At 30.9% G+C, this 12,862-nt stretch overlaps 1 protein-coding gene and 1 long non-coding RNA gene across 2 annotated transcripts; one reads left to right on the top strand and one right to left on the bottom strand.

Moving 5' to 3' along the window:
- The first annotated feature begins 1,438 nt into the window (after nt 1-1,438).
- Nucleotides 1,439-10,305, top strand: LOC136970127 (uncharacterized). Its single transcript, XM_067264520.1, has 3 exons — nt 1,439-1,955; nt 6,808-6,909; nt 9,765-10,305. Exons 1-3 carry the CDS (start codon nt 1,832-1,834, stop codon nt 10,145-10,147), a joined length of 609 nt encoding a protein of 202 aa, XP_067120621.1. The 5' UTR covers nt 1,439-1,831; the 3' UTR covers nt 10,148-10,305.
- Nucleotides 10,306-11,759: 1,454 nt separating this feature from the next.
- Nucleotides 11,760-12,605, bottom strand: LOC136970120 (uncharacterized). The gene is made up of 3 exons (XR_010879943.1): nt 12,493-12,605; nt 12,262-12,410; nt 11,760-12,174 (listed from the first exon to the last, which is right to left on the bottom strand). It is a non-coding gene; the product is annotated as an uncharacterized lncRNA (long non-coding RNA).
- Between the last annotated feature and the right edge of the window lie 257 nt (nt 12,606-12,862).

Raw genomic sequence — 12,862 nt, 5'->3', positions numbered from 1 at the left:
CTTCTCGAATTTTTTTCGAATGGTAGCTGGCATTCTAATTTTTTGCGTAGCTATGTTGAATGTTCTTTCAACAAATAATCGATTTTATGGTTAAATTTTACAATAGGGCCCCTTCTTTTGCCTTTAAAAGCTCATATTCATATTTTAGAATACAGTCAAACCTGTTTTTATGCGGTCTTTTTATGTGCGATTTTTATTTGTGCGATTTTTTTATGCGAATTTTTAATTTGTCCGGTTTTTTTTGTGCGATTTTTTATTTGTGCGGTATAGTTGGCGACTAGTCTCGTTCGATTCGTCATGTCTCACGTTGACTTATTATAGCTAAATAAACTTATTATAGCATAAATGAACTTATTATAGTAATATTATTGCATGAATATGCGAAAAATGAAATAATTTACTTTTTAAGTCAACAAAACACCACCTGGACAAAAATATGTAAAATAGACGATAGACCAGACGATGCAGTCAAGTGCTGACATCTGTTGTCAATAAATTCTATTTCGTACGGTTTTGAGTTATTTTCTATGTGAGACTTTTTTTATGCGGTCCCTGTTGACCGCATAAAAAAAATATTTTTTAAATGTGTTGCGAAAACTATTTTTTATAGCCCCTCGTGAAGTTTCGTGCGATTTTTTTATGCGTTTTTTTAATGCGGTCCCTATCCCCCGCATAAAAACAGGTTTGACTGTAATAGATTCCTCCATCACCATAGTATCGATAGTGTGGGTGCCGCCATCTTTCTTTCTTTCACTGTCGTTCCTAAATGCCTACAAACGGCAGCGCACTCCCGTAGTAGCGGCGACGCGGAACGATCGCTATTAAAGAACGCACCCCTAATGAGCAAAAGCGGCTTTAGACAAAAAAATTCTGCTCTGCTCCCCAACCATATTGAGTGCATTCTGTTATTCCACCGCGGAACTCTGCGTGAGCGGCATGGCATCCATTTTAAAATTCCTGCTGAACGCGTTTCTATGGAGTGCCGCCGTCGGACGGCAAAAATGGCGGCTTGTAGTAGTAGTTGACGATAGAAAGCAACATGGTATCTTTCATGGCTCAGATACTTTCGTTTCAGTGTCCACTATATGGTTTTAAAAATGAAAATTTAGAAGTTGTGAAAGCGCACATCAATTCACGCGATGATGTGAGTGTCATCTAGAATGTTTTACGAATGGTATCCGGCATTCCGGTAGCTACTTTGAATGCTCTGTCTGCCAGACAACCCATTTTATGATTAAATTTTACAGTTGGTAGCCTCTTTTTAAATTCTCTCTCTAAAATCGCATATTTTAAAATCATAGTTTCCTCCATCACGATACTGTTGATAGTATGGCCGTCGCCATCTTTTTCTTTTTTCCACCGTCGTTCCCAAATGCCTACATTTGCGTTTACATGGGTGCGTTTGCGTTTCTGCCATCACGGCAGAGACACAAACGCACCCATTAATTAGTAACCTTTCTTAAGACCGTTTTAAGAGCTAATTTGTCGGCTCTTAGAAATGAGTAGTTTTAGCCAAAATTTAGTGCACGACGATTTTTAAAATGATTCCCTCTGAGGTTAATCTGAACTATTTCCATGAAAATATTCTTCATATTTGTTAACAAATTATTATTATTCTCGAATCCTTCTGATCACAGCAAAATTAATATACTTTTAATAGAAAAACCGAATAAACAGAAAAAGGATAAATTTTTCGAGCGAGTTTCAGATTTTGACTACTATGTGGCAGCTTAGTCGATTAAAATCTCTACTTACGGCTTTTGGCTACTTTTATTAGTAAACTGTTCGGAATTTGGCATAAATATATCCATGTGTTTTTAAGTCAAGAGTAATGAGTTATTTAACAGGAAATTCGTTTCGAATATTGCAAAAACGATTATCAAATTCCTTTTTAGCTATCAAAGAGAAGTTTAAGCTTCCTGAAAAATATAAAGGTGGTAGAATAGAAAGATGGGGTAAGTATAACGTATTCGGTTTGTAAAAACGGAAAAAATTGAGTTTTAATTGCTCATTTATGTGAAATAATCTTTCTTTTAACTGTATTGTTGGAAGCTGCAATGAACATATTGATCGTAATAGTGATATTATTGTATTTTTATTCTATCAAAGATTCTTTTTAAATATATGCACATTTATATTAAAGGAGAAAACAAACAGATTTAATATGATAATAGCTGATTGGGTGGTTCCATTTCTTTTATCTGCTTATAAGTTCTTAGTGTCTTCTGCTTGATGTCAGATGTATTAGCAATGGGCAAGTGTGATGCACGAGGGACACTTGGATCTCCTCGTACCTTGCGACATTTGTGTGTTGTGGACAAAAAACTAAAAATATCTGGCAACCTTTGCCATAATTTATGTTGCCCCAATACGTCCCTGCAATTTCCCATCAGTGCATGATGATTCTCCTTTTAAACCAGGTCTGGCCAACCTGCGGCCCGTCACATTAAATTGTGTGGCCCACTAAACGATATTATATATCTATTAAAACTTGTTTCCTGTTGTGTGTATACCAAAACAATTAAATAAATGAAAATTTGCATGTTTCATTGAATTAATGCACAAACTCTTGGTATAACAATAAAATCTTATTCATTTTGTGCTTGTTTTACTTTTTTAAAAGCATGTTTGCCTAAACTGTGGCCCACCGTAATGTTACGTGTCATCAAAGTGACCCGTGAAACAATTTGGGTTGGCCAGGCCTGTTTTAAACCAATGGTTAAAATGGTGCTACGTGTCAACTTGATGGATGACCCGAGCTGATGGCAGGAATCCCTGTTTTCTTGATAACACTTTCAAACTGATGCCTGGTCATGACCTTGAACATTCCATAGCTATGTCTATTTGTTATGGGCATATGTTTACCATTCCTCTAAATGTGTCTTCTCATATTTCCAGTACATAGTCCTTCAGATAAGTAATATAACTCTGTTACAATATATTTTTATCACATATATGTCAAAAAGTTTTCAACAAGTGATCAAGAACACACATCAAATTTGTCTTGTCTATAGAATGTCAACTAGCAAATAATATCAACTTTGATTTCATCAAAACAATCTTTCTGATTTTGTTAATGCAAAGGCAAGAAAAATTAAAATTTGATTAGATTTTCTTTTTAAATTTTATTGATTTTGTTTTAAGGGGGATGTGAGTTGCTCGTCTGGTGTGAGAGTGAACTTTTGAAAGTAGCTGATACTTAGTACACTAAAATACAATTGTGTCAAAGGAAGAGGAATATGTTCGACGGTAAAATAGAGAAATTGGCGAATGGTTTATCCCTGGATTTGATTATAATATTGTTAATAATTGCTGGAGTTGAGCCCAATCCAGGTCCTCTCCCCCGTTCCCCACAACAAATAAGTCATCAGGATATGCAAAAGAAGGGGCGTGGGAGACCTCGGAAGGAAAGCTCCAAGAACGAGGAGAAAGAAAACCAACAAGTAGAAATTTTAAGTATAGATTACCACCAAATAGAAGAAGAGAGTAAACAACCGTCTGTATTCACGAAAGAACCAACAATTCATGATTATTTTGAACCATTAAATGAACCGAAATTACAAACTGCAGTTAAATCTCCATATACATTGCAATCTATTTACGAGCTAATCCAGGATAATTTTTGTCGGTTAAATATCGAAATTCAATCGATTAAATCTGAGATAAATATATTGAAAGAAGAAAATAAGCGTTATAAAGAGGAATTGACGGAAATTAGATATAAGCTACAAGAATTGGATAAAAAATCGGAAACTAATGACCATCTTAAAGGTATGTTCGAATTTGAGTTTGACAAATTAGCAAATGAAAAGACTAAAAAGAACATAATTATTATAAATTATCCATTCGCAACACTAGATTATTTACAAGAAATAAATTCATTTATTAATAATGAATTAGAATTAAAAAATGTTGAAATAGAAGGATTAATTAAATTAAATAGCACTAATAATAAACCTATTGTTAAAATAATCCTAGAGTCTGTAAATATAAGGAATTTAATTCTTAAAGAATTTTGGAGAAAGAAACCGAATTTAGTTGGTGAGAATGAGAAAAAAATAATTTTTACTGCCGATTTATGTAGGAGATCGAGGATAAGGAAAAAACATTTACAGGCCAGAATTAAACTAGAAAAGTTAAACGGGAAAAAAATAATAGTACGAGATGATTATTACATAAAAGATAACTTAGTATATACGTACGATATTGCCTCAAATAAGATCATCCAATTAAATCATTTTTTAGGAGATGTTTGACTGCAGAGTTAGGAAAGGAAGGGGAAATAAGGTGTAATACATCTAATTCTGATTCAATTGGAAATAATTTACAGTTGGTTCAAAACTCTATCATAAGTCTGGATGATAGAGTCAATGATGTTAGCAATAATAATTTTGCATTTATAAGATATACTAATAACGTTAGAGACAAATTATTTATTAGTTTTTGGAATATACAAGGTCTCCGGGGGAAAATGCATAGAAAGTCAGTAAAAGAGTATATAAAATCTCAAACGATATGTGGCTTCACGGAAACCTGGATTGTTAATCTAAATAAAGAAGACGAGGAGGTGTTAAAACGTGAAAACACGGTGTTGTTCAGCGGAGCTCAGAGGAAGTGTGGAAAGGGTCGTCCAGCGGGTGGATTATTGCTGTTAATTAAGAAGAATTTTGGGCAAAGATAAAGAACATCCAGGTTCATTTCCGGCTGTTTAACTCTATAATAATGAATTCCATTGGCTATGCGGCCCCAATTTGGAGCCTTACGAACTTTCAAAAATTAGAAGTTGTCCAAAATAGGTTTGTACGCAAGATTTTTTTGCTGAATTACAACACACCAGGTAGCGTGTTAAGACTGGAATTAAGCAGGTTTAGATTGAGTGCTACTTTAATAAGGAGATACATGAAATTTTTATTTAAAATAAGAGACGCTCGAAATCTTTCAACTGTATTATTATACCAATTGTATCGAAAATCTTTGATTAAAGTACAAAGCAAAAACTGGGTGTCACAAATTGCACAAATTTTAAAGCGCTTTGGATATTCTATTAAAATATTCCTAGATTTACCTGAAATAAGTGAACAACATTTCCAAATGTTGATACAAAATGTGCTCGAAATCTCCTTATCACAAGACATAGAAGACATATTCACAAGAGAGAAAACGGATTGGTATAACATAATTCTTGAGTATCCATTTATTAATAACTACATGTTAACTAACCTGGCTTTTAATGTTAAAATATTTTTCATATAACTCAGAATAAACAAAGAATTAATATTAATTAATAATAATTTCATTGAGTTTTCAAAGAGTATTTGCCCAAGATGCCAAAAAATAATCTCAAAATTTCACATGTTTTGTGGCTGTAAAGATGCAAAGGAACTAGCACACAATCTTGACTTGCATATGTTAACAGGGTGCACTAATGAAAGAGCAATGTATGAAATATTCCATACAGCCAAGATAGACATAATTTATAGACTATATAAATAGGCCCACAAATTTTTAATGTATCAAATTCATTGAATACATAAGTAATATAAATTAATGGTATTGTATGTTATAGAACCATGTGTATGAAGAAAGTTACCAGTTACAGTATAGGTTGAAATGACTTTAAATTGATGTTATTAAAATAATTATAATTGGTAACTAAATGTGGAATATAATGCTTGGTTTGACTTGTGTTGCTAGTGTATTTTTTAACATTAATAACAAGCGATTGTTGTCAAAAACATCCTTTGTAACTGGCTATCGCCTTATTACGAATAAATTTTGAATTGAATTGAATTGAATTTTAAATTTTATTTTATTGTAAATAAACTTTGAATAGAACAATACAGGATGGTTCTAAATAATTTAATTTTTCTGATTTTCAGATTTAGATTGAACCACAATATTTTAATTCAATACACTTGGGAAATTTGGCAGCAGATGAGCAGTACATTTACAGTATACACCTTTCAGATTCATGATCCAAATTACATTTTTTAGTTTGAAGAAACAAGCCACAAATATTCACTTAAATTACAAAAGGATATTACAGTTAGAGATGGACTATTTTTTAAGAGAATTATTAAAGAGAATCCTGAAAATTCTGATGTCATGCTGGAATACCAACACAATAAAATATTATCCTTATTATTATTGTTTTGTTTATGTAAAAACAAGTGTTAAAAAATATCCAACACAAAGACATTGTCATGTGACATTACCAAACAGAATGTATAGGTCTTTGTAAAATAGACATTAATATTTAAATGTTTATTTTTCTTGTAATGAAAGTTTCAAAAAGAATTATGTAATTATATTCAAGCCTACAGGTCACCTGTTGCCAATCCCCGTAGTCAAAGTTAGTACATAATTATTATTTAAAACATTTTGATTTATAATGAAAGTCCATCATAAAAATCTTGTCATTTTCACATAATATCAGTCTTGTGGTTTCTTATGAAAACAACAACTTAAAAAGAAGGAACAAAACATTTTAGCATCATTAAAAATTTAAATAAGAATTTCTATGAAAATTAAACAAACAAATTAATAATTACCATTTTCAAATTTTTTAAAACTCTTTGGTCATAAAAAAGTAATTTTATTTAGTTTAAAGTACTTTAAAGGTAACTGTGTAATTGGTTTAGTAACTTTTGTCATTGATACAGCATCTGATAACTGAAAAATTGATTTTTATAATTTCTTAAATATCATTATTTAATAATTTATTGAATGCTTATTTTTAGAATGAAAAATTATTGTAGATTTTAAAAGAAATTATTATTCATTTCTTATATAATTTTTAATTTCTAGCTGAATTCTGGAAAGTATTATTCCAAGATTATAAACAGGTGGCAGATGATATTGTTAATGAATCAAGGACAAAACCAGTTAAAACATTAACAATTTTTGGAGGTAATATTTTTATTGATAATTCTTCAAACATTAAGTATCAAAAAATAAAGGATAACTTATTATTTTGAATAAGCAACCATCTTATTCTGTGAATAAGTAATTTCAGAATTTTATTTATAGAATATATGTTTGACATAGAAAAATAAATACAAATTTTATAAATTCTAAATTAACATTTTCCAAAGGATGAATTAGCTACTGTAGTTAATCACCTAAATTAGGCAATACACCACTAACAATGGATGATGTTAAACACAATAAATTCATCTGTATATGCTTGAAGATGGCCCATTAACCAGGTCAAAAACATTTCTTCAACTTTACCAACTGTTAAAGAGCATTAATATCTTCCAAATAAAGTACTATATTCTCTCTTATTCTTTTTTATTTAGTATGTTATGAGGTATTAACACAACATTATCCAATAATAGTTATAAATTAATCTTTGCCTATTTTCCCAATGAATCAAATGATTCAAGATTGGCCAAGCAAATCACAATTGCCAATCTCAAATTTGATATCTGGTTCTCTTAATTCTCATAGGATTTTAAAAACGTGTAAAAATACTTGATATCAAGAACAATATCATTATTATTGGGACAGTTGATTATATCCTATTCCTCAAATATATAACATGATTATTAGATTATACATTTATTTTTCTATGAATACTATCTTCACCCTTAAAAATTATTTGATTTCATTTCCCATGTTGAAAGCTTTCAAATCAGTTAATGATTATTATACAATTTTACTTGAAGTTTCTTAGTACAGTGGAACCTTGCTTAATGAGCACAATTTGTTCCAGAACATGCTTAATGAACACAATTTGTTCCAGAACTTGCTTAATGAACACAATTTGTTCCTTATTTGTAATGCAAAACAATTTTTTTCATAGAAATTAATGTACAATATGATAATGCATTCCATGCCAAGAAAAATACTCAAATACCATATTTACTTATGTATAAGACAAGATTTTTATTCATTTTTCACTGCTTCAAAAACCTAGGTCGTCCTATATGCACGAGAGAAGGATCCTTTGCATTTTTGCAATAATTTTTGTGAATAATGTGTATAGGTCATCCTGCCATTATAGCAAAGTGCTATCGAGGTCAAGGTGAATGTCGCTTTTAGAGATGATCCGAAAATAGCTGGTCACTTAGCAATGATTATAAAGTAGTTATTTCATATTTGTTAAATTGGTATTTTTAATGAATATTTGTACATTCTTAGTCATTAAAAATGAACTTTTTCCTGTCATGTGCATTATAATCTTTTGGTTTTGCTACATGGGTATCAGGTACGTGGAAAAGCATTCTTCAAAAGCTGATAGCAGTCATTCAGGAAATACTGCATTTTAAATTCACTCGACGAATCAGAGAATGATGCTTTGTGGAATAAGAGTGAAAAAGAGGAGAATTGTAATGAAGCTATGGAGGGCATCCAAGTAAACAAGGTGATACTGTCAAGGAAACATGGTTGTTTGCCTCAATACATGCATTTGATGATAATTTATTTGCAATTAAATGAAATAAAATTAGAATTGTATTAATAAATCTAATTGTCTTTATTTTGATCTTTAAAGTCACACCTTGTCCTATATGAGAGATCGTCTTATAAGGGAGTAAATACGGTATTTTATGTATAATGTTTATTCAAAGAAAATTATACAATAAACATTGTTAAGGAGTGTGAATCATCATCATCTTTTCTTCTAGTACAGAGTGAACCAACCTGGAATACAAATTCAATTTGCAGAAAACAAAAAAAAAAATCACAAATAGCATGATAGAGCATGCGCACAATCCGGAACTTCCCCCTCCTCGTCATGCAAAACTTCGCTCATTAAGCAAGTAATTTTTTTAAAATTTGATTGCTCGTTATGCGAGGTTCTACTGTACTTCTGAGGTTCTTCAATCAAATGGTGATACTTACATTTATCACCATTTGATTGCTTTAAAAAATAATTTCAACATTGACAAAATTTAATTTTTTTACATTGCATACATATGTGCAATAACTTTCTCAGATTTCTTTATAATACTATACCTACTTGAACAAAAACATATTAAGGTATTTTTTTGGAGTAGGCATCTTAATGGTAATGCATTTATCTAAACACTTGTCATTTTTCAAAGACATGCTAGAAGACACGTTTCTGAAAGATCTTTAAAATTGCTTCTGCCATCTGGAATTTGTATGCTCACAGCTTCTTGACATTAAATTACAAAGGACCAAATTGAAACTAAACAATGTATGTGGAACAGTTCCAATGTTCTCTACTAAAAAAATATGACATTTGATAAAAATTGCCAGAACAAAAATTTTTAATTCTTAAAGACATTACAAAAAAATGTCTTCTCACTTGTCTTTTCATACGCACATGAGGAAAATAACAGTTCTACAACAGAGTCAACCTTTCATTTGAGACTACTCGTCCGCCTCGACCTTTTCAATATTGAGGTGGACAAGAGTAATTCAAAAAGTTTTTCAACAATATAGGATTTCTGCATCTCTTTACTACTGCTACAATTCCCTTATAGGCAAAATTTGCCACCTCCCAATTATGATGACTTCATTATAAATTTTAAAAAATCTTACTGTGCAAGAAATAATTTTATTATATTATTATTTTAATTAATGTTAAAATATTACAACAATAAATTTAAAAATTTTTTTTTCCTGATTTAAAAATAAAATTTTGTTTACAATGTAATAAATATGAATTTTTATTATTAAAATTAAAACAATTTGTAATTAAAACCCTTTTTAACTAAAATTTTGATAATTCATGCATTTTTAAAAAATAATATATAGATTTATTAATTTAGTGCTTTTGTATTCCTTCCCAGGAATTGGCTTAACAGCATATGCTATTAAAACAAATCCAGATGAAACTGACTTCAGAAATCAACTATTACAATACACAAATGATATAATGATATTAAATGATGCTATTAGGAATCCTACAGCTGATAATCATATGAAATATTTAAATGCGTGTGTTAATGAAGGAACAGTTCGACGTCTTAATTTAATTGCTTTTTCTATTATTTGGATTGGCAATTATCATCCTGACTGTCAGTTATATCCATCACAGTGTTCTTATCTCAAACCTCAATATCTGACTTTCTATCAAAGAATCGTTGATTTTGGAATATTTGGACAATGGATTGGAATGTTACAAAAAATGAAAGATTTTGATATAAATCCTAAAGAATGGAAGAATGAATAATAGAAAGTTTAAATCACATTGCTACTTGTAATTTTACACACACTAATTTTTTATGTAAAAGGTTATTCATTTAGTATTTGTTAATTTTCTAAATGGAAATCAATTATTTTTAGCTAATAAAATTAATAAATTATAAATATCACAAAACTCTTCTCAATATTTTTTTTTAAGATTTGTAAAATAATTAAATAAAATGATATAGAAAATCAAGCCTAAATTATAGAAATAATCAGATGATATGGCTAGAACAATTATCAAGATAAAACTTGACTAATGAAATATAAATATTATATAAATTACAATAGACCTAATTAAATTCAGCAGACTCTCAATAACTCAAAGCAGAAAAGAGAGAAGACTTTTGAGTGCAGAAACTATCATTATTTTAATGAGATTGCAAATATTACAGTACAAACAATATAGTTAGACTTAAATACATTATATTTTAAATTTTCTAGATACATATATATACAAAACACTGACAGTATTAGTGAAAAAGGCTGTTACATGTATTTATTATTGACAATTCGTTGCCTTTCGTTCAGCAATGGTTTTGTTCTGATCCACTGCATAAAAAAAACCATTGTTTTATGAATTATGTAGTTTATTGAAAACCATTAAAAGTGTGTCTGCTGCCGCCAGAGATTCAGAAGACTGTCTGTCAACACTTGTAAAAAGCACACGAAAGTTTGTTGCCTTGACTGTCTGTTTCCGAAGAGTATGGATGTACGATACGGTTGCTCTGACCACATATAATAAAGTTTTGTTTTAGTTTGTTACAGTTCGTGTAGTAGTGAAATTTGATTTAAATTTGGATCTCATGAATGTGTTGGCATTCTACTACCTAATGTTAGAATTTGAAAGAAAATCAGTAGGATAGAATGCCAAAGTAGTGACCCGTTCAGACCTGTTCAGTTGCGAAAAGTTTAACCTAGTCATTTACTCCATCTTGTTTTGTTAAGAACAATAATAATCTTTGACCATGTCAAAAGATCAGCCACAGGGTGGTGGCCATGCAAGAGGATGTGCCAAGAGACAGCAGCCTCAAGAACAGGTGTGTAGACCCAGAGGTGAGAGAAGACCCAAGTCTCTGAGTATGCAGCAGCAACAGCCAGGACCAGCTCCAATTCAAACAGCTAGATCAGTTCCTGGTGGTGGCAGAGCCATTCAACATGGAGGAGTTAGATCTGAACAAAGACCCAGAGATGTGGCGACATTAAGAAGAGCTGTTGCATTGGCACAAATAAGTGGCGAGAATGCCAGGAGAGGTCTAATATGTGGAAGATAAGAAATATATGAGCCAGTTACTTGACCAGAACATGTTGCAGACAGAGAGGGAAAAATGGAAAAAATTACTCTAATTAAGGTTCTTCCATGCCCCAATAGGTAAATATACAAGTATTAGCGAAGTTGAGGCCGAAGTTTTAAACGCGAAAACATGTACACCAGACATTCAATGCGGCTTTCCTGTAAGCCTAGAAGTTTGACAATGGCATTTGGAATGTTGAGGTATATATTTGGACACAATTGTCCAGATATATACCTCAAGATATATATATATATATATATATACCTGGATCTTGATTAAAAGATATATATACCTGGATCTTGATTAAAAGATGCAGTTAAAACATAATATAAATTCTGTGACAACAGCTACTTTGACAATTCCAGAATGCTGGCCAATGTTAATCTCAGATTTTCAGAAGTCTGCTTACTAAGAAAGCCCCCACTCTTTTTTCTTACATTGTTTTCAACAGCTGTTAAATCTTCTCACTGATCAAGCCATTTAACTGCATCTTCCATCACCCGAAAAGTTTATGATAAATTTGTTTTAATATATAAAAACAAAACTCTGTCTTTACTATCAAGTCCTCTGAATCTTGTCTTAATGAACTGATTGGATAATGGTTGTTTAAAACATCAAACAGCTGATTAATTCTTTTCACAAATGCAATTGTTGCATTTGTTAGAATGCCTTGGTGTTGGATGACTTCCAATCCATGCACTGCAGAAAAGCTGAAAAGCTACAATAAATTTAACACAGTATTTTAATCTTAAGCAACTGTGTAAAGTGATATTAAAAATAAGAATTTTTTATTAATTTTGTTTACCTGAGCTGCTAATTGTGCATTCATCTTTTGAAAACTGTCTGGATTTAGATGGAAGTAAGCTTGGGGTACAATTTCAATCCAGTAGCATGTTTTAAATCTTGTTCCATTAAAATCTGGAAATGTTGCAATGAAACATTGTCTTCAGGGCACTGACATAAAATAAAACATGTAAACATATAAATAAATAAATAAGTAGTACTTGTTCTTTTCAATAATTTACAAAATACTAACCTTAATTTTTTTCTTTTAGAAGATTGTTTCACATGCACTTTAGGATGTGTGGCATGTCAATTATAACAAACACATTTCTATCTGGAGTAGCTGGATATGGAAAAGTTTTTAAACTGATGTTTAGTTCCAGAAATTCCTAACATTAAGTGCAGCTTTATTTGTGCCTACTCCATCACACACAATTGCATTCCATTCTTCAAATTTTATCAGAATTTGAAGAATTAATTGAGCTAAAACTGTGCCCTTTACTGCAAAAGGCACTAACACTTTGCAGCCATCCATTTAAGTGGGGGTGAAATATAAATACTAATCCATGATTTCCTTCAATACTAGAAGCTTCGTCATTACCATAGTCCACAAAACCCATTAT

The sequence above is a fragment of the Centruroides vittatus genome, unplaced genomic scaffold, assembly GCF_030686945.1.
Source record: "Centruroides vittatus isolate TY-2023 unplaced genomic scaffold, ASM3068694v2 contig_1046, whole genome shotgun sequence".
Classification (NCBI taxonomy): domain Eukaryota; kingdom Metazoa; phylum Arthropoda; class Arachnida; order Scorpiones; family Buthidae; genus Centruroides; species Centruroides vittatus.
The sequence above is the reverse complement of the archived record's forward strand: the minus strand, read 5'-3'. Positions and strand labels throughout refer to the sequence as shown.